At 39.1% G+C, this 22,629-nt stretch overlaps 1 protein-coding gene across 1 annotated transcript in view; it reads left to right on the top strand.

The window, feature by feature from the left end:
• Window positions 1–22,629, top strand: part of LOC140720674 (uncharacterized) — a 189,719-nt gene that overhangs the window by 155,403 nt on the left and 11,687 nt on the right. Inside the window, 7 exon segments of the mRNA XM_073035523.1 lie at window positions 11,836–12,087; window positions 12,090–12,197; window positions 12,774–12,890; window positions 12,979–13,095; window positions 19,997–20,116; window positions 20,193–20,318; window positions 21,139–21,310. Coding sequence (XP_072891624.1) covers window positions 11,836–12,087; window positions 12,090–12,197; window positions 12,774–12,890; window positions 12,979–13,095; window positions 19,997–20,116; window positions 20,193–20,318; window positions 21,139–21,310 — 1,012 coding nt within the window.

The raw sequence follows: 22,629 nt of genomic DNA, 5'->3' as shown, positions 1-22,629 counted from the left end.
CATTAATAGCCCTCCTTTCCAAGACCTCCCTCCCTTTCTAGATCTTTCTCTCTCCCTCTCTGGATATCAGTCTACCTACTGATATCTTTTATAAACCCACTGATTCTCACAGCTACCTAGATTATACCTCTTTCCACCCTGTCACTTGTAAAAATGCCATCCCCCTTTTCTCAGTTCCTCCATCTCTGCACATCTGCTCTCAGGATGAAGCTTTTCATTCCCAAACTAATGATGCGTCCTCCTCCTTCCCTTCCTCCATTATCAATGCTGCCCTCACCCGCATCTCTTCCATTTTGTGCACATTTACCTTAACCCTATCATCCCGCCACCACAACAGGGATAGGATTCTTCCTGTCCTCACCCACCACACTAGCCTTCGCGTCCAGCCATAATTCTCTGTAACTTCCGCCATCTTCATTGGGACCCCACCACAAAGCACATCTTTCCATCCCCCTTCACTTTCCGCTTTCCATAGGGATCACTTCCTATGTGACGCCCTTGTCCACTCGTTCCATCCCACTGATCTCCCTCCTGGTACTTATCCTTGCAAGCAGAACAAGTGCCACACCTGCTCCTACACCTCCTCCTTCACTACCATTCAGGGCCCCAAACAGTCCTTCCTGTTGAGGCAACACTTCACCTGTGGGTCTACTGTCCAGTGCTCCCAATGTGGTCTCCTGTATATCAGGGAGACTGGATGAAGATTGTTAGACCGCTTCACCGAGCACCTACACTCTGTCCATCAGAACAATGGGATCTCCCTGTAGCAATACCTTTTATTCCATTAGGGTAGCGCCAACCTGATGGCATGAACATCAATTTCTCGAAATTCCGGTAATTGACATCTCCCCCTACTTCACCATTTCCCCATTCCTGTTTCCCTCTCTCACCTTATCTCCTTACCTACCCATCACCTCCCTCTGATGGCTCTCCTCCTTCCCTTTCTTCCTTGGTCTTCTATCTTCTGCTATCAGATTCCCCCTTCTCCAGCCCTTTATCTATTTCATCAACTTCCCAGCTCTTTACTTCACCCCCTCTCCCTCCTCCGGTTTCACCTGGCACTTGCCACCTTGTACTTCTGCCCCTTCTCCCCCACCTCCTTACTCTGACTTCTCCCCTTCCTTTCCAGTCTTGAAGAAGGGTTTTGGCCTGAAACTTCAACTGTTTACTCTTTTCCATCGATGCTGCCTGGCCTGCTGAGGTGCTCCAGCATTTTGTGTGTGTTGTTTGGATCTCTGGCATCTGCAGAATTTCTGTCATTCAATGTGGTTCTTTAGTGTTATTTTCCTTCCTCCCTCAGCTTCTAACCCTAAAGCTTTGTCACATTGCTTACTATCTTTACAAAACATCGAGTGTCCAATCTCTTAAAGATCTTGCACCCACAATATCACCTAATGCAATTTTGAAATCCTTAGTTAATCTAATTGGACTGATATCACATACAGGTCCACATTTAAAAACCAACAAAACCTTAATCGCTTCCTTCCTTCTTTTATTTAAATCCTGCCTACTTGCCTTCATCACTGGATGATAAGCCACTACAATCCCCAATTCACCACTTACGTTTCTGTTTCTCAGAAACTTGCCATTCGCCTTCCTCCCTACAACTCCTATCACCCAATACCACCTCCCGTTCACTACTTCCATCTTCGTCATCTCTTCCTGCTATCTCTGCTCCCCTTCCAGCTGAGAACAACTCCCAACATCAGGCTCAGTCAAATTCCAATCCAATGTATGATGGAAAATGGAAAATGTAAATGCGCGTATCAGGATCAAAACTGAGGAGCCATCGAATTGCAAATTGAGAACAAATGTGCGGAAGAGTTGAAGTCATATAAAAGGAAGTAAGCAATCCCAAAAACCATCAAATTGGAGTAAAGCCTTGCAGACTTGCTACATCTGGTCAGAATGTTAGCTGTTAAACAACTATTGGAACGTAACGTCATCACAAGTATCTCATCTTTCATAATGGTAGAATGTAGCATGTGTGCAGAGGATAAGACCGATGTGTCTGCATCCACCTCTATCCTGAAATGACCCGGGGAGACACTACTTACTTTTGAAGTCCTCAGCATCACAAATACTGATCTTCAGCTAATTAAATTAATTCCATGTGATACCACTCTCCCATTCTCCTCCAAAGTACGTGAAAATTTTACTTCTATGAAGTTTGTGCTCTCTGTCCAGGATCTTCCTAGAGGGTACAAAAGAGAGTTCTGGACAATTTTATACTGAAGCACTCAATCTGAATCTCAAATTAAACTGCATGTCATTGAACATTTTCAAAACTCGCTAATTTCCGGGACAGCACCAGAAGAATGGAAAGAGAGGATGACAGAAGGCAGGGAACTATTGACTAGTAACTTTAACAGCTTTTATTAGCAAAATGCTAGAATCAATAATCAAAGAGGAAATACATAATCATTTAGAAAATCTGTACATAATAAAACCTAGTCGATATACTGTAATGAAAGGTAGGCATTTTTTGCCCAAATTCTTTAAGGATATGACAGGGGAACTTAATAGAAGGGTAACCTGTAGATGTAGTGTATTTTGATTTTAAAAAGTCATTTGACAAGGTGCTACATATAATCATAGAACTGTACAACATTGAAATAAGGCATTTGACCCAACTCAACCAGACCAACGAGTGGGCACCCTTCTGTATTAATCCCATTTCTCAGTACTTGGTCCACAGCTCTCTGTGCTTAAACAATTCAAGGGCTCATCTAGACATTCCTTAAGTAAACTCAGCAATCCAATTTCAATCAACTCTCAAAAATGGCATTCCAGGCACTTGCCACTTTTTGGGTGAAAAAAGGATCCCTCTCCCCTCTAAATCCTTTCCTCCTTACCCTAAACCAATGGCCTCAAATTTTATCTACCTCTGACATGAGCAAAATATTCCTGAAAGAAAATATCATAGCACTGGAGATAATCCAAAGGAGATTCACCAGGCTAATGCCTGGCATGAGAGGGCTGTCCAGTCAAGAGAAGTGAGACAGTTTGAGTCAGTACTCCACAGAGATAAAAAGAATAAAGGATGAGTTATTTTTCAGATCCTGAGGGAGCTCGACAGGGCAAGCCCTAAAATGTTTTAATTAATTGAAGAACCATGAACCAAGGGACACAGTTACAAGGAGCTGGTCATTGATAAGTGAGGTGTATTGAACATTCTTCTTGCAGAGGGTAATGGATCTCTGGAATTCTCTACTTCAGAGTGTGATAGAGATCGGATCATTAGATATATTTAAGGTGGAGTCAGATAAATATTTGAAAGATTGACAACTTAAAGGCCATGGGAAACTGGCACAGTAACAATCAACAAAGATCATATTGAATGACAAGCTAGGTTTGAGGGGCCAGATGTCCTACTTGTGCTCCTATATTCTAGAGTTCATGTGTGTTCTGTGACTGTGGAGAACTATCATTCTTTATTATTCATAGTTCCTCTGCAGCATTTGTCATGCTTGTTAATTGCATTCGTACCCAACATCTCAACACTATTGCCATTAGAAAACACATTAATATTCACATTTATCCAAATGACGTCTCATTCTACTGCTTTTTGCTTCCTTAGCACATGCTAATTTATTACTTTGCTTATCTGGCAGAATTTCCTCCAGCTAGATGGATGAATGAAAAAAGGACAGCTATGAGGAAGGGAATGATTAGATTAGAGTAAGTTAAAAGATCTTCTACAGAAGCACAGTGGAGTGATTACATCATGGCCTGGTATGGACACACCAGTACACAAGAATGGGAAAGCCTACAATAAGTGGTGGATACAGGCCAATTCATCACAGCAAAACCCTCCACACCATTGTGTACATCTGCAAATACTGCTGCTATAAGAAAGCAGCATCCATGATGAAGGACCCCCACCACCCAGGCCATTGATCTCTTCTTGCTGGAAACATCGGGAAGGAGATACCAGAGTCCTACGGCACTTATCACTTGTCACAAAACACACACAGACTTGTAACCTCCCATCCAAACCAGCAAAGCATCCTGGGATTTCATAGGTTCCATTTTGTCACATTACATTTGACAAAAAATACAAATGTATAAAGACTTCAGGGTTAGAGATATACACACTATCCTCGTTATATGCGTCTTCCAACTATGCGGATTCACAGTAATGCAGGGAACCTATTTCTACCAACGTCTCCTTATATGCGTCCAAAACTCAAAGTTGCGAGAGGAGCACTGCTTTTCTGCCAATACAAGTCACGTGCGCGCGCCTCACTATCTCACTCCCACCAGTCCCGCTTTGGTTTTGGCAAGCTGTGGATGCGCGATCTTGCGCTCTTTTTGGTTTTTTTTGGTTTTACCTACAGCACAGTGATTTTGTGCTTGAAATGTTTAACTGTGCCTCCTAAGCGTCCGATGTCATGTCCTGGGCCATCAATCGAGCGGCAGAGAACCGCTTTAACACTTGAATACAAGTTGGAAATTATAAACAGCACGGCATCAGCTGAAGGTAACACAGCTCTGGGCCGCTACTGCCGGGAACAGAATCTTGCCTTTAAAGTTCTTTTGTTGCTTGACAATGCGCCAGCCCATCCTAAACATTTGGGCAGCATTCATCCCAACATAACAGTGCGTTTCCTGCCGCCTAACACATCATCGCTGATTCAGCCACTCGACCAAGGTGTGATCCATGTTCAAGGTGTATTTTTTTTACGGCGAACTATTTCAGATGCTGCAAGCAATAGACGATTTTGAAAATCCCGGGAGTGTACGAATGGTGGAAGTCGGAACCCTTGGTACAAATGCCGATGGACGTGGACCCAAGTTTAGAAGGGAGTCAGCATTTCAGTCGTTCCCTGCCGTCAACCCTTCTTCCCTACAAGCAAATTTATGCTGAAAAACAAAATGCTGCCAAGCAAACAACCCTCACCACTTTCTTCAAACCGGTGTCATCTCCTGCTGCCGGCAGTTCTCAGAGTTCTGTGAGTCTTTCTTCACCCCTTGCTATGCTTGATATGATCCCAACACCCACTCATCTCCTGGAGCGAACACACCTGGTGCGTACTGTACACCCTAGTATGTTAACATTCAATGATTTATTACGTTGAATATTACCTTAAATTGATTAAATATAATACGAATTTTGTCTTGTACTGCTTTTGTGTCGTATTGGGATGAAAATGTGAATAAATTATAGATAAAACATATTTAGGAAGCCCTCCGGAACGCATCCCTATTTTCTCCATTTAAACAATTATTCACATTACGCATTTTCACATTATACATCGACTGCAAGGAAGGTATCCCCCGCGTGTAACGAGGATAGGGTGTATTTCCACACTTTTTTGTTTGGTCCCCACTACAAACTGCAATGTATAAATATTTACAGTGCTGAGGGGCAGGATCTGATGGAGACTGTTCACTTGGTGGCATGGCTCTACTTTGTCTTCATGATTTGGCATCTATACCATCATCTGAATCTTCTTCATTCAGCCCATTTGCTGCTGAAATGCTCATTCAAATCGTTAATAGATTTTTCTAGGTAAATCTAGGGTCCAATTTGAAAATTTCACTAATTATTTAATTTCATACTCTCAAAAAAATCTAAGGCATAATACTTAAGATTTTAGATTTCATTTCACTAAGTACATACAGTATCACCTAACAAACTGTAAACATCCATTACTCGTTTAAAACTCATCTGTCTATCTGGTTAACTACAAACAGCATGTGATAAAGCATTAGAATACAATGATTCAAAAGAATGAACGCATTCGATGCTACATTCCCAAACCATTTCCACAAAATAGTTCCGTGCAATTTGGAAACTTACTTATCTATAACCGAGACACTGACATTTTCAATCATGTAACTTTAAGCTCCACATTGAAACCTAGTCACCGAGAGAAATATTTTCGTTCCATCCAATAGGTAAAAGATGAAAAATCAGTTAACATCGGAGGAATTCTTAAAATTAGGGACGAGACCAGTGACGAAAATTAATCCATTAGTTTTCATCAAGTGGTTATGAAAACCTTATTCCTGCCCCCGTTGCTGCCTGGCTCGCTCGGGTTCCTGCAGCAAATCGCTGCAGCAAATTCCCAACGTGTACGATATCCAATGGAAATAACGATACGGATAGGGTGCGTGACAGAGTCATTGCTCAACAAATCGGGATTTGAGGCGCGCAACGACCAATGGATGGTTGTTACGATCGAAAAGAAAATTGATAAAAACCGGTGGTTTGTGTTTTTCTGTTTAGATGTGTTTTCCGAATGGGGAAATAGAGGCAGAAACAGTCTATATTGCCCTTGGCTATGGGCTCCCGCTTTTGGATTCCTGCTTCAGGTGAAAGCAGCGACGTGATTTCATTTCGGTTGGTTATATTGCTGCTGGCAGCTTGTTCCCATTTGCCCAACTGTGTAAATGGTAAGTAGTGTCATTTTTGTTTCTAACTGGTAGTGGCGTCAGCCTAGAGGAAATTAGCTTAAACAATATCGGCGGCGGGAAAAGCCATTTATTCCAATGGAGTCGCAAGTGAATATTAGATTGTAACATTTTCTTGTAAACGGCGCTTTAGACACCTTATAATTTTTCGATGAACTTTGATGGCCATGGTAACCATATTACCCTATTTGTAGGCAATGTAACTTGCCCTTTGTTTTCAAAATAAGTTGCAAACGCTCTACTCCAAAGTCAGTAAGTCAATAGAATAAATAGGTGCCAGCACGATGCATAATCTAAAGAACATATCAATTGATGAGTCTTTCTAGAAGAAATACATGCACCCAGCCTGCACTTTAACCTCTTGTACTGGTGGTAGCTTCTTGGTAAGCTGACTCCTAATCTATTCCTCAATTTGACTTGTTGAGTGAAAGAAAGTGAGAATAGGCTGCTGGGAAGTTAGTCTTTACCCTAGTGGCAAGGTGATTCGGGTCTCATTTTCTTTCTGAAGTAACCGAATATTTTGAAATATATTTTATTTCTTTACTAATTCAGCAACAAAGGAGGCGTTAACAGTTAGACGAAATTACGTTATTAGATTAATACAAAGAATAAAACACAAACGGAAATAAAATAATACTTACAAGCTTATGGCTTAACTGAACTAATGTGGCCGACAGCTTCCTATAATCTCCTCTTTCTCTCAGTGCTGGGTCCTGATCCAACCCGCAAGAAGACTTCAACTTGCAGAGAAAAGTTGCCCCTTTTATGCCTTTCAACACCTAACGTAACCACAGCACCAGGCTGTAGTTATTCTCTTGTGACCTTCAGCCAAGGCATTAAAGACAAAAACAGAAGGTTTTGCAGAACAACATGTTTTTTTTTTACACCATTATCTATTCTCGAAGTTTTTAAGCAGTATTTCCGTTCGTTCTCGAAGCATTCCAAGTTGACACCATTTTGAGTTGCATTTTGCTCATGGGGGGGGGGGTTTAATATGAACTCTTTCCTTACAGAAGTGAAGTTGGATACAGTTGTTTTATGGGAGCATTAACTATGGGTGAATTGGAGCTTGGATCACAATAGGAATCATAGACTAGTCTAATTGACCTGGAAGCTGATGAAACCTGAGTGATGCAACTAGGGGGCCAAAGCCTGAGAAAAGGGCGCACATTTTAGGCCCTTTGGCCCTACTTTATCCTTCAACATTTTGGCCAAAAATCTTGGCCCCATCCCTCGACTCCCTTCATATCCAGAAGTCTTTCAAACTGTTTTTTAAATGTATTTGCTAACTGAGCCTCCACTACCCTCCAGTGACTTCTAAAGCTTCATCACAGTCTCATCATTTCTGTGACTGTGATGTAAATGATTCAGCTAGTGGTATTGCCTTCCCTACATTCAAGACAACTTAAGACCTATAAGGAATTTGTATATTGAATATTTCCTCTCATTCTTTTAAAATCTGGAGTGTACAAGCCTACTCTCTTGGGACAATGCTCCAGTGTGGTCTCACCAAGATCCTATGTTATTACCATATTTACCCCTACTGCTACATTCAAATTCCATTGTAAAGGCTAAGGTATCATTTGTTGCCTTTTTTGCTTGCTGCACCTGTGTCTGGCTGTGTTATGTTTGCAAGCACACTTGTTCCCTTTGAGTATGCTCTGTTTCTGCCTCCATAGATTGAACCACTTTGTAATCCATTTGAGCTAAATTTTCCTTCAGTTTTGATCCCCTGTAATTACACCTTGAAAGGGGAAGTTAAATTACTAATCACATTTAACTCAATAGATGCCTTCTGAAACTTGCTCTTCATTTGGTTATGCATCTGTTCTGGGAAGAAATGGTTACTAATTGAAATGCACTGTTCTAGACCTGTACAGTGCAATCCATTCTAATGGAAATGAGATGGTGCTAAAGATTGTAGATATGTTTGATACTTGGTTCAAGACTTATTTTGTAATAGCAAAGAATGACGAATCAGCATATAGGAGAGGAGTCCAGGTATGTCTCGAGAGACTAGATTTGCCATTTGTAACTAACTTGCTGCATAGCTCTTCATTTTGTGTTCTGAGTTGGTGATGGTACCTGTGATCAAACTTCATAAAACATTGCTGTATTCAAATTCAAGCTAGAAGATATTAAAGATTCTTAGAATAAGTTCAAAGTAAATGTTATAGTCAAAGTACATGTATGTCACCATCTAATCCTGAGAGTCATTTTCTTGTAGGCGTACTCAACAAATATGGTCAAATGTGATGGCAAAATATAGTATTAATGGCAAGACTCCTGGCAGTGTGGAGGATCAGAGAGATCTTGGGGTCCGAGTCCATAGGACACTCAAAGCTGCTGTGCAGGTTGACTCTATGGTTAAGAAAGCATACGGTGCATTGGCCTTCATCAACAGTGGGATTGAGTTTAAGAGCTGAGTGGTAATGTTGCAACTATATAGGACCCTGGTCAGGCCCCACTTGGAGTACTGTTCTCAGTTCTGATCACCTTACTATAGGAAGGATGTGGAAACTATAGAAAGGGTGCAGAGGAGATTTATAAGGATGTTGCCTGGATTGGGGATCATGCCTTATGAGAATAGGTTGAGTGAATTTGGCCTTTTCTCCTTGGAGTGATGAAGGATGAGAGGTTACCTGATAGAGGTGTATAAGGTGATGAGAGGCATTGATCAGGTGGATATTCAGAGGCTTTTTCCCCAGAGCTGAAATGGCTAACACAAGAGGGCACAGTTTTAAGGTAGTTGGAAGTAGATACAGAGGAGATGTCAGGGGTAAGTTTTTTTTAATATAAACACAGTGTAGTGAGTGCATGGAATGGGCTACCAGCGATGGTGGTGGAGGTGGATACGATAGGGTCTTTTAAGAGGCTCCTGGATAGGTACATGGAGCTTAGAAAAATAGTGAGCTGTGGGCCTGTCTTGTGCTGTAAGTTTTCTATGTTTAAATTTATGGAATAGAAGCTGTAACAGAATCAATGAAAGATCAACCAACTATGGTGTTCAATGACCACAAACAGTGCAAATGGAAATATAAATAGTAATACATATAGAGGATCTGAGATGAAAAATCCTCGAAAGTGAGTCCATTGGTTGGGGGAATATTTCAATGATGGGACCATTGAAGGTGAGTGGTTATCCCCTTTTGTTCAAAAACCTGATGGCTGAGGGGTAGTAATTGTTTCTGTACCTGGTGGTATGAGTCTTAAGGCTCTTGTGCCTTCTTCCTGATGGCACTATTGAGAAGAGCGCATGTCCTGAGTGGTGGGGATCTCCAATGATGGATGCTGCTTTCCTACGACAGCATTTCATGTAGATGTGCTCAATGTTTGGGACGGCTTTACCATGATGTATTGAACTGAATATTCTGCTTTTTGTAGGATTTTCTGTTCAAGGACATTGGTATTTCCATACCACAGTGTAACACAGCCAGTCAATACACTCTCCACTACACATCTATAGAGGTTTGCCCAAGTTTTAGATGTCATGCCAAATCTCCGCAAACTCTTAAGGAAGAAGAGGTATTGCCATGCTTTCTTTGTAATTGCACTTGTGTGCTGGGCCCAAGATGGGTCCTCAAAATAGTAGCACCAAGGAATTTGAAGTTGCTGACCCTCTCCACCTCTTATCCTCTAATGACCTCTGGTTTCCCTCTCCTGAAGTCTATAATCAGTTCCTTGGTCTCACTGACATTGAGTGAGAGGTTATTGTTATGACACCACTTAGCCAGATTTTCAGTCTCCCCTCCTATATGCTTTGATTTGGCCCACAACAGTGGTGTTGTCAGCAAACTTGAATATGGCATCAGAACTGTGCTTGGCCATACAGTCATGAGTAGATCAGGGGGCTAAGCACACAGCTGTTTGGTGCACATACTGATCAGGATCATGGAGGAGGTGCTGTTGCCAGTCTGAACTGGCTGGTGTTTGCAAATGAGGAAATCCAGGATTCAATTGCACAAGGAGGTATTGAGGTAGGGTCTTGGAGCTTATTGATTAGTTTTAAGGGTATGATGGTATTGAATGCTAATTTGTAGCTAATAAGGAACATCCTGATGTGTGCACCTTTGCTGTTCAGATTTTCCAGGGTTGAGTGAAGAGCCAATGAGATGGCATCTACTGTTGACCTGTTTCTCTAGTAGGTAAATTGGAGTGGACACAAGTCACCTCTCTGGCAGGGGCTGATATGTTTCATCACCAACCTCTCAAAACACTTCGTCACTGTGGATGTAAGTGTTACTGGACAATAATCATTGAGGCAGATCGCCGTTCTCTTCTGATTGAAGCAGGTGGATAGCACACACTGCTGCATTGAGAGGGTAAAGATCTCAGTGACTGCACCAGCCAGTTGATTAGCACAGGTCTTTAGTATGTGGCTTGGTAGCACATCAGGTCTAATTGCTTTTCGTGGGTTCACCCTCTTGAAAACAGCCCGCATGTCAGCTTCAGACTCTGAAATCTTATTATTGGTGGATGTGGGAATTTGTGATGGTTCCTCCACGTTCTGATGGTCAAGTGAGCATACAAAGCATTGAGTTCATCTTGAAGTGAAGTCCTGTTGTCTCCCATGTCACTTGATTTAACTTTATAAGAGGTGATAGTATTCAAGCCCTGCCACAACTGCCAAGCATCCTTTATTGATTCAAGTCTAGTCTGAGTTTCCACTTCACTCGTAAGTTGGCTTTCCAGCGATTGTACCTGGACCCCTTGTAACTTTTTTGGTCTCTACACCTGGAAAACCTCTAATCTGGCTCTCAGCAAATATTGAATCTCATTTTTCAACTAGGGGTTCTGACTGGGGAAAACTTTGAATGATTTAGTGGGGACACACTCATCTACAGCTGTTTTAATAAACTGCATTACAACCATGGCAATTTTATTCAGATCTCTAAATGAGTGTTTGATCACGGCTGAGTCCACCGACAAAGCAATTCTGTGACCACTCCTCCGACCCCAGCAGCACCTCCTTGTTGTTCTGATCTCAGGAGCTTTGCTCTGTAGCCTCCGCCTGTATCTGTGTGGGCAAGGAACGGTAGGCATTCCTTATCTTAGTATAACAGTGGTGTAGTACGTCAGGACCTCTAGTGATGATGGTAATTGGACAAGGTTTTCTTCAAATAAGCTTGATTGAAGTCTTCGACTGTGGTTTAAAATGCTTCAGGATGGACTGTTTCTTGTTTGGAGATGGCATTTGGCAGTATTGTGAGCACTTGAATATACCTGGCCACTGTTGGTGTGTAAACTGCGGTCAGGATTACAGAGCAGATCTCCTTGGGTAAATAGAATGAACTAGGTAAATAGAATTTTTGGAAGAATGTTCTGCAGACCACAGAACATTGGCGATGATTCAAGACTTCAAGCAGAAGCGTTGTTCTAAATTGCACATCTTGTAATTCATTGTTATTTTTTCAGGTGACCTGGTTTGTCATCCAGATACATTCACTTGCTCCAGTGGCAGATGTGTTTCCAAAACATTTGTCTGCAATGGTGTAGATGACTGTGGCGATGGAAGTGATGAAGGCAGCTGTATTCCACACTCCTGTGGCTCCCATGAGTTTCGCTGCAATAGTTCTGAATGCATCCCCCTCAGCTGGTTGTGTGATAGGCACACAGATTGTGCTGACCAGTCGGATGAATCTCCAGACCGTTGTGGGCATGTGCTGCCTACAGTTCTCCTACAGACTTCCAGTGTGATTCTGGAGAATGCATTCATCATCTGTGGTCCTGCGATGGTGATAGTGACTGCAAAGATGGAAGTGATGAAGCCAATTGTTGTAAGTGCACTTGATCCTTTTAAGTTAAATATACAGTAATTTTTAACATCACTAACAAGAGAAAACCTGCAGATGCTGGAAATCCAAGCAGCACACACAAAATGCTGGCGGAACTCAGCAGGCCAGGCAGCACCTATGGGGACAAAATACAGTCACCATTTTAGGCTGAGACCCTTTGGTAGGACCGGAGAGTCTTGGCCCGAAACATTGTCTGTACTACTTAAAATACATTTTTAAAATACTTTTCCATCATTTTTAAAATGCAGTTTTTGTTTCAGGAGCATTTTACATGCGTAGAGTGGAACAGCTGGATTTAACAAATTGATAAAGTTGATATCGTGAAGTATATTCAGATATGACACACCAGAAACAATGTGTTAAATTGTATTGATTTTATTTCTATGTCAATTTTTTAAATTACAGTATCTATTTGAAAAAGATCCTCAGTTTTGACTTTGTTTGAGAATGTTCTAGATATATTGTAATGTCCCTTATATTCAAATTAAGTATTAAAAAAGGCATCTTAAAGACAAGATGCGTTTTGTCCCTAATCTTTAAATTTAATTTTCATTTCAGCACTTAAGATCTGTAAGCCTGATTATTTTAAATGTGGCGGTAGCTGTATTCCTGAAAGCAAGCAATGTGATGGTTTTAAGGATTGCCCGGATGGCAGTGATGAATTTGACTGCAAGAGTAAGTATGTGATTTATTTTCTGACTATCTTTTAATTCCTTGCTTCAACTCATTTATAAATAAAACCTCTTCCTCCTTCCAGTTCCAGACTGTGCAGGCCCTTTTAATTTCAGATGCCAAAGCGGAGAATGCATAAATGCATCCAAACTGTGTAACCAGCAACAAGATTGCAAGGACTGGAGTGATGAACCACGTGATAAATGTAGTAAGTGACTTTGGCTTGTAAAGGTGGCTCTTACATTTGAGAAGTTGCAATAAATGTCAACATGTTTTGAAAATGGATGAGCTCTCTAGCTGCTTGCTCTATTCCACCAATGTGTATTTAGAAGATCAACATTTTCTTGCCCTGAAGCCTTCAATCTCTAGTGTTCCTTGAAATTCTAATTCCTTTTCCAACCATTCTGCAATTTGTACCTAATGACACTTCCTTTTTTCATTTTCAATCTTTTTTTTATTGATTTAAAAAAATTATATTGGCTCTCCTAGCCAATAAAGTTGAAAAGGCTGTCACATGTTGAGTGGAAGCAGGAACACTTCCTGCTTCCTTCAGAGTGATCCCAAAGATTGCAGTAAGTGAATTGGGTTGTATGTCTACACCTATGACTTTTGATAACGTTCTAAAAACATCTCTCCAAAAACTATTTAACTTTATACAAGACCAAAACATACGAGTTAGAGTAGCCACCTCAGTGTTGCATCTGTCGCAAGTGGGATCTATTTTAGAAAAAATATGCACTAGTTTATCTTTTGACATATGTGCCCTGTGCACTACCTTGAACTGAATCAAGGAGTGACGGGTGCAGATAGATGAATTGTTAACTAAATAGTAAATTTTATTCCATTGGTCATCTGAAAGCGAGTCCTGAAGTTCCATTTCCCAAGCACGATTAACCTTATCATTAGGTATCATACGTGAGTTCATTAAGCGTTTATTTATAATAGCTATCAATCCTTTTTGAAATGGTTTGAGCTGAAAAATAGCATCTATCATATTTGGTAAATGAACAAATGGATAATTCGGTAAGAAATCATGTAAAAAAATTCCTAACTTGTAAGTATCTAAAAATAGTGCATTAGATATATCATATTTATCTACTAACTGCGAAAAGGACATTAAACAATCCTCTAAAAATAAATCTAAGAAAGTTTTTATTCCCTTAGTTTTCCATGTTAAAAAAGCCTTATCCAGAATTAATGGTTTAAAAAAAAGTTAAAATGGATGTAACTAGAGAGAAGAAAGTTATTTAAGTCAAAAAATCTGCGAAACTGAAACCAAATTTTTAATGTATGTTTAACAATAGGACTAAGACCTTGTCTACCTATCCCAGAGAACAAAAAAGGAAGAGGAGCCCCCAGTAAAGAAGCCAAAGAAAACCCCCTTACCGAGTTCTCCTCCAATTCTAACCATGAAGGACAGTCCTGATTATCTATATCGTAAATCCAAAAGGTGATGTAATGAATATTAATTGCCCAATAACAAAATCTAAAATTTGGTAACACCATCTTTTTTTAATTTTTGCAATAAAGATTTTGGCACGCTAGAACTTTTATTATTCCAAATGTATGACAGGATCATAGAATCTATTCTGTCAAAGAACGTTTTTGGGACAAAGGATGGAACTGCTTGAAACATATATAAAAAATTTTTGTAAAATTACCATTAAATTTATAGCATATATTCGACCAATTAATGACATCATCATAGGCAATAATCTGGAAAACTTTTGTTGTGTATATTCAATTAGAAGAAGGAAATTAAACTTGTATAAGTCTTTAAAATTTTTAGTAATTTTAATACCAAGATAGGTAAAATAATTTTTAGCAATATTAAAAGGTATTTGATCATAACAATCAGAGTAATTAATAATGGGAAATAATTTACTTTTGTGAAAATTTAATTTATATCCAGAGAAAATACTAAATTCAGTAAATATGGCTAGCATAGAGGGAATAGATTTCCTAGGGTCTGAAATGTAAACTAATAAATCATCCGCATATAACAAAACCTTATGTAGTTTATCCCCTCTCTTAATACCCTGAACAGAATTAGAGTCCCTAAGAGCAATATCAAGTGGTTCTAAAGCCAAATTAAGTAATAAAGGACTGAGAGGACAACCCTGATGGGTTCCTCTATATAGTCTAAAATAAGGAAATTCTTGATTATTGGTTATAACTGCAGCCATCGGAGCTTGATAAATCAGTTTGATCCAGGAAATACATCCCGGACCAAAATTAAACCTCCTCAAAACCTGGAACAAATAAGGCCATTCCACCCTGTCAAAAGCTTTCTCTGCATCCAGAGACAGAATACATTCAGATTCTTTAACTGAGGGGGAATAAATAATATTTAACAATCTTCGAATATTAAAATGTGAATACCTATTTTTAATAAATCCAGTTTGATCATTTGAGATAACAGTAGGCAAAACATTCTCAAGTCTATTGGCTAAAATCTTACAGAGAATTTTAAAATCCACATTCAATAAGGAGATAGGTCAATAGGATGCACATTCAGATAGATCTTTTCCTTTTTTAGGAATCAATGAAATTAACGCCTCATTAAAAGTTTTCAGAAGATTCCCAGAAGATATAGAATCAGTGAAAGTTTGACAAAGATGTGGTGTAAGCATTTCATTGAAAGTCTTATAAAATTCCACACTCTATCCATCTGGTCCCGGAGCTTTCCCTAGTTGCATAGAGGATATAGCCTTAGTTATTTCCTCTTGTTTAATAGGTGCATCTAGTGTATCAATATCTTGGATCAAAATTTTAGGTATATTTAATTTTTGCAAAAATCTGTTCATAATAATAGTATTGTCAGGGAATTCAGATTGATAAAGATTGGAATAGAAATCCATAAATATGTTATTAATTTCATAAGGGTCTATTGTTTCAGTTCTATCTGGTCTGTGTATTTTCAAAATCTGCCTTCTGAACATGTTTGCCTTTAACTGACCATCCAACAGTTTACCTGATTTGTCACCATGTATATAAAATAGACTTCTGGATTTAAAAATTTGCTGCTCGATGGGAAAGGTCAAAAGCAAATCATATTGTGTTTGAAGTTCAACCCTTATATAGATCTTCAGTAGGTCTTACTGAATACGCTTTATCTCTCTAATTTTATTAGTAATCACTAAAAGTTCTGCTTTGGTTTTCCTTCTTAAAGCTGCTGAATATGAAATTATCTGTCACCTGATAAAGGATTTCATCGTATCCCATATAACCAAATTTGACATTCATTCAGTTGTATTAAGTTTGAAAAATATAGAAATTTGCTCCTTGATAAAACTAACAAAGGTTGGATCCTGTAACAATACGGGATTCAATCTCCACTGTGACATTTTCAAAAGACTGTCAGAGAGCTTCAGGGTTAATTTCACAGGCGCATAATCCAACAGCGCAATGATGTCATACGCACACTCAACAACGGAGTGTAGCAACTGTGTATCTAAAAGAAAAAAGTAATAAATTCTTGAGTATTTATGATGAATGTGTGAGAAAAAAGAAAAATCTTTGTCATTAGGGTGTTTATATCTCCAGATATCGACCAGGCCATATTCTAGTAGAGGAGAATTAATACAGGCCGCCACTTTATTAGGAAGCGACAGATTGGTTGATGACCTGTCAATCGCCGGGTTTAGACAACAGTTAAAATCACCGCCCATAATCACCTTGTATTCATTCAGATTCGGTATCTCAGAAAAGAACTTCTTAGAAAATTCAGGACTGTCTGAATTAGGTGCGTATACACGAACCAAAGCTACCTTTTGACCACGTAATAAACCAGTGACAATTAAATATCTTCCAATTGTATCAGTAGTAGTATTAATATGTACAAAAGGGATTTTAGAGTTAACAAAAATAGATACCCCTCTAACTTTATTTGTCGATAAGGTGATATAAATAATATATAATAATAATAATAATAATAATAATAATTATTATTATTATTATCTTCGTTGTGATGGAAAATAACTGGTTCTTTGAGTCTCAACAGTAGAGGCCTGGACACACACAGTTTTAATAATAAGGAATTTATTTACAAGGGGAAGTCGGGTCAACACAAGCAACTACAATACACAGGAAGTGGTGTGGGGACAGGGTAAGGTTACACAAACAAAGAACAAGGGAAAAGCACTACGACAGCTATCCCCCTTGACCTTGGATAGCTGTGGCTCCCTTACCAGGACAAACGATAGACCTTTTCAAACATAAATCAATGCACTTACCTTCAATGAGGTGGTCTGTAAGAGAGGCCGAGCCAGACACAAGTCTCACCTTTTATAGCATGGGGCTGGGTGAGATAATCCAATTAAGGTGACCAATAATTTAGGTGTGCATTGATTAGCTGGGAGGGACCAAATGTTGATTGGCATGTGGTGTGTCCTCCGACTAGCCAGGTGGCAGTGCATCTGTCACGTGGCCGGTATCTCTGGATACATCCTTATAGTTATAATCCTTCCAGAATTTGAAAAAGCGATCTTCATCCTGTCTCCGTACATGAGTTTCTTGCGCAAAAATAATATCCGCATTAAGTGTTTATAATTTTTAAAAAATCTTTTTATGCTTAATAGGATGATTCATGCCATTCAGGTTCCAAGAGATTATATTAATTTTATTAGGATCCATGTTTAAGATTTAATTTAAAGTTTTATAAAAAAAGCTATTGCGCAAGCGCACACTAATCCAAAAGAAAAAAACAGCACTGATTTGACCAGAAGTGACGACATAATTGAGAGAAAATGTAACCTCATTAGAACCGCCCAGTCGAAAAAAACCCTATTCTAATAGCTCTCCCCTCCCCCAAAGCCCAAAAGAAAGAAGCAACCAATCAGAAAGTTGCATGCTAAACCTAATGGCCCCGACCCCATCCTCTATTTTGCAGCTATATTAAAAAAATGTAATATTTATCCCACTGATTCTAGCCATAATAAATGAGATAAACAAATTTCAAATACTGTAGTGTTATGTCTAACAATAATAAAAACGTAACTGGCAACGGCCATCTTAACTTCATCTGAAGTATATTAACCACATATTCAAAAAAGAATAAATCCAAGCAAATAATATTGCAACTGAAGTTCTTGCTTTTTAAAAAAACTTACAAGTCGTACAAAAAAGTAAGTAAATATATATATATATCTCAAACCTAAAACTATATTAATGTTAAGACAAGCGAAAAGATAGAGAAAAAATAATTCAGACCAGGTTCTGTGCGGACATCCATAATATGAAACGGGTTTCCTTCAAAGCAACTATGAATATATAGTAATTATTAACACATAAAGAGAAGAATTAAATCAGCCAAAACCCATATGGACATCCATAAAGCATGGAATAGACTTTCCTCAAAGCATCTGTGAACATCTCATAAGTCAAAATTACCTATTCAGGTTACAGTCGGCTTAACTTTGAAGTTCTTAATAAACTCCCACCCTTCGTCAGGGGAGAAAATCCTCTGTGGCTGAGAATAAGGAGGTACAATTACCAGCCGCGCAGGATAGCGAAGCGATTGACGGCATTTTTTTAATACATTTCTATCATCACTTCCCAATATTTCCTCCTTTTGGCAAAAATCTCAGGAGCAAAATCTTCGACTATATGAATTTCAGTTGACTTGTAGATTATTTTCCCTCTTTTTCTAGCCTCCCAGAGTAGAGCTTCTTTGGTTGTATAATAACGCAAACAAAGTACAATTGGCCGGGTATGTAATTCAGGTGAACGCCAAAATCCTGGAATTCTGTGGACCCTGTCGAGTACAGGGCTTGCTTCAAGTACCTCACTAAAAAGTGAATACAGCATATCTGAGAAGGACTTTAACAGGTCACCAGTTTCAGTATTTTCAGGCAAACCTAATATACGTAAATTACTCCAACTTGCTCTGCTGTCTAAATCAATCATTTTTTTCTTTGTTCTTGATAATTCCAAGGTAACTTCATTAATTTTCTTTTCCATAGATGACATCTTCAGTTCTTGTTCATTAATAGTTTGCCTGAATTGTTCCTGTTCCCTCTCAATTCGATGAGTAGTCTGCTTGAGCGTCTGAAATTGAAAGTCCAAATTTTGCAGAGATTCTTGAACATTAAAAATGGATTTTTCGAGCTTCCCATTAGTATCCGTCAGCTTATCGATCTTGGTGTTAAGCGATCCAAATTCAAACTTCATATCTTTTATTGAGGAGAATATTTCTGCTAGAGTAACAGGATTCCTCCGATTTCTTTATTTGTTCAGTTTGTTCTGTTTCAGGAAAGGTCTTGCAGCTTCTCAATTCAATGCCAGATCAACTTCCGGCCATCGTAATTAAATCATAAATCCTTCAACAAAAGTAATAAATCTTCAGACTTAAAACGAGTCTGTCAGTGGAATGTAGAATATATAAAAAAGCAGAGCCGCGATAAAACACATCTCACTCCATTTGCTGCAAAATGGAGTCTCCATGACATTTCCTAAGTCAGAAACTCTATTCCTCATTTAAATGTGAAATTGTGTGTGTGTCAGTTTGCTTGCTTTACTAACAAATTGGATTTGTTACATTTATTTTTGAACTATTCCTCAGTTATTCTGTTTAAAATCTTGTCTTTTCCCAATTTTATTATAAATTCTCACTGTAAACAGCTTACAAAGGCAGTGTTGTACCTGCAGTCAACAATAAATTCAACATGAATGTCAAGATCCTATTTGAATAATCACAATATTAAATTTATTTAAAGTGTGTTTTCCCTAATGAAATGCAGATGGCTAATGGCTACTCTAATTTTAGGAATACAAGAAATGGGAGGAGGATGAAATATTTCCCCTTGTGCCTACAGTGTTTATTAGGATAATTGCTGATCTTGGTTTCTTGACCATTTTGTCCAGGACTAACCCTATATTTGCACTATCCATAAAATCAATTTTACATATCTCAGAACTGCAATGGTAGAGAACTTCAAAAATTCAGTACCTCTGGGCAAAGAAGATTCTTGGCTGACTCTTAGTTCCAGTATGGTTCTGCCTGTTGGAAATGATCCCAGATCAGCCTTGTCTCCACAGTGTGATTCTCTGCTTCAAGTTTGCTAATTAATTTTTATAGTATAAATCTATTAAACTCTTTTTCTTTACAGATTTGAATGAATGCTTGATGAGCAATGGTGGCTGTTCTCACATCTGCAGAGATCTTCCCATTGGTTATCAATGTGACTGTCCTCCTGGCTTTGAACTGCTTGGCAGAAACTCTTGTGCAGGCAAGTCAAGTTGACTGTCTCCTTGGAAATTAGCATGAACATAAGTATGAAGTATTTGTTTTTCTCTGTCCTGCAGATGTTGATGAATGTCAGAATCTGGAGATCTGCAGTCAAATCTGTGTCAACTTAAAGGGGAGCTTTAAATGTGAGTGTCACAAAGGATATAATCTGGATCCACTCAGTGGGAGTTGCAAGGCTCAAGGTACGTACCGTGTTAAGTGTCACTTAAATGACTATTTTGAACTTATTTTGCAGAACATCTCCAGCCAAGTGGGACAGTGAACTGCTGTTTTTATTTTCTTCATGCCAAATTATCCACTAACTTTCCACATAGCATCGATGTGGTGCCTTGACTTTCCCTAGATAAAATAATGTTTCATTTCATTCTTCATTAATTAGATAGCCTTTTAGTTTTGAAGCCATCTTACTACAAATTGGCCTCTCCACTTCTAGTCTAAGGAAGTAATGCTAGAATTATTTTCAACTCCAGTCCGATCAGAGCTTAAGTGGGTATAGTCCGAACCCTTTGAACTGAAGGAACAATCTGATGGCAATGAAATCCCATTATGTCTCGTCACTTAACATGGGTTAGTAGATTTGGTAGCAGGTTCTGCATCATTAGAAACGTTATTATAGATAAGCTGTCTAGTTAATATCTTGTCTCCTTGGGTGCCCGAATCCTTTGTAAAGTAGTATACCCAATGAACAAAACTTGGAATTTGTATCTTATAGCAGACAAACAAAATATCCCGGATCTAATGCACCGTTTGGACAGACATAAAAGGATATATTTATGTAAAAGATTTTAGTGACTTCCTTTTTCTGCCATGTGTTGCCTTTCATAAAATGAATTTCCCACTTTTGTATCCTCGCTCAAAGATGAGTAGGGTATGGAAGAACAAGGGATTCTATTAGTAACATTGGTCTCTTCAGAAAGTAGAAACCAGCAACTTCCTGTATTTTATCTGTTATCTAAACTTGTGGAGCCCTGAGAGAGTAGCTTTTGTTTCTTTCTAAAACAGGGGATGAACCTACTTTAATTTTTGTCAACGGCCATGACATCAGGAAAATTGGACTGAAGCATTTGGAATACACTCAAGTTGTTGACCAGTTAAGAAACACTGTAGCACTTGATGTTGACATTGGAACTCGGAAAATCTTCTGGGCTGATTTGGTATATCAAGCAATATTCAGGTAAAAATTTCTGGAAGAGAAAATAGTAAGTAACACCTGTGATAAGCAGGAGTCCAGTTCTATCACATTTGTAGTTTGAATCATGAAGTATAACTGTAGGCAGTTATTGGGCCTGTTTCTGTGCTGTACTCTAGCTCAACCTGTCCATGATCATCAGAATGCCCATCTAAGCCTTTCCTATGTTTGTTTTGACCATCAAAACATGGAGGCACCTTCAGTAACTCCCCCAGCCCTGATGACACTGTGATTTCAGTCTCTGAGGCTGATGTGAGAGCATCCTTCTGGAGAGAGAAAGCATCCAGCCCAGATGGGGTACCTGGCTGTGTACTAAAGACCTGTACTGATCAACTGACTGGAGTGTTCACCAATATCTTTCATTTCTCACTTTGGCAGTCTTGGGTACCCACCTGCTTCAAGCAGGCCTTGTCGTGGTTTGCCGTGCCCCACAAATGACCAAGAGATGCAGAAGATTCTTCAAGAAGGGTTAAACTTTAATTTGCAAATCAAAGCTGAGACAGTCATTGAGCTAGTCGCTGATTGCCCACCGATCCTCGGACACAGCATTTTTTATAGCAATCTCCTGGTCCAGTTGCATTAGCATATGTAATCGGTCTATAGTTGCGTATCACATGTACCACATGTACATCTTGCCACCATTGTTTCTACCAATTGACTTAATCATGTTCTAATCTACATCTCTTAGCTACCTCTCATTAACACACCATTGTCTTCTACATTTTTAGGATTTCATTCTCCTACTAAATTGGGTACATGCATAGCAAATAGTAGTCTTAGGATTTATACTTTTATACTCCAATAGCCTCAATCAAACTGGTGCCTCAGAAGAACATTGTAACCTGCCTTAATGAGTATCGTCCAGTAGTCCTTACATCCACAGTGATGAAGTGTTTTGAGAGGTTGGTGATGAAACACATCAACTCCTGCCTGAGAAGCAACTTAGATCCGTTTCAGTTTTCCTACCTGTTTCCTACAACAGGACCACAGCAGATGCCATTCCATTGGCTCTTCATTAGAACATATGAGCAGTAAAGATGCATACTTCAGGATGCTCTATATCGACTATAGCTCAGCGTTCAATATGATCATCCCCTCAAAACTAATCAATAAGCTTCAAAACTCTGGCCTCAATACTCCTTTGTGCAATTGGATCCTCAATTTCCTCACTCGCAGACTCCAGTCAATCTGGATTGGCAACAACATCTTCTTCACAATCTCCGTCAGCTTATCCCCTTGCTCTTGTTACTTTTGTTACGTACCCCGTAACTGGGTCACTTACCAGCAAAGATAGAGAGGTCCGT

This window comes from Hemitrygon akajei, chromosome 2 (assembly GCF_048418815.1).
Source record: "Hemitrygon akajei chromosome 2, sHemAka1.3, whole genome shotgun sequence".
Lineage (NCBI taxonomy): Eukaryota > Metazoa > Chordata > Chondrichthyes > Myliobatiformes > Dasyatidae > Hemitrygon > Hemitrygon akajei.
Note: the sequence above shows the minus strand (reverse complement) of the source record. Positions and strands in the feature narration are given on the sequence as shown.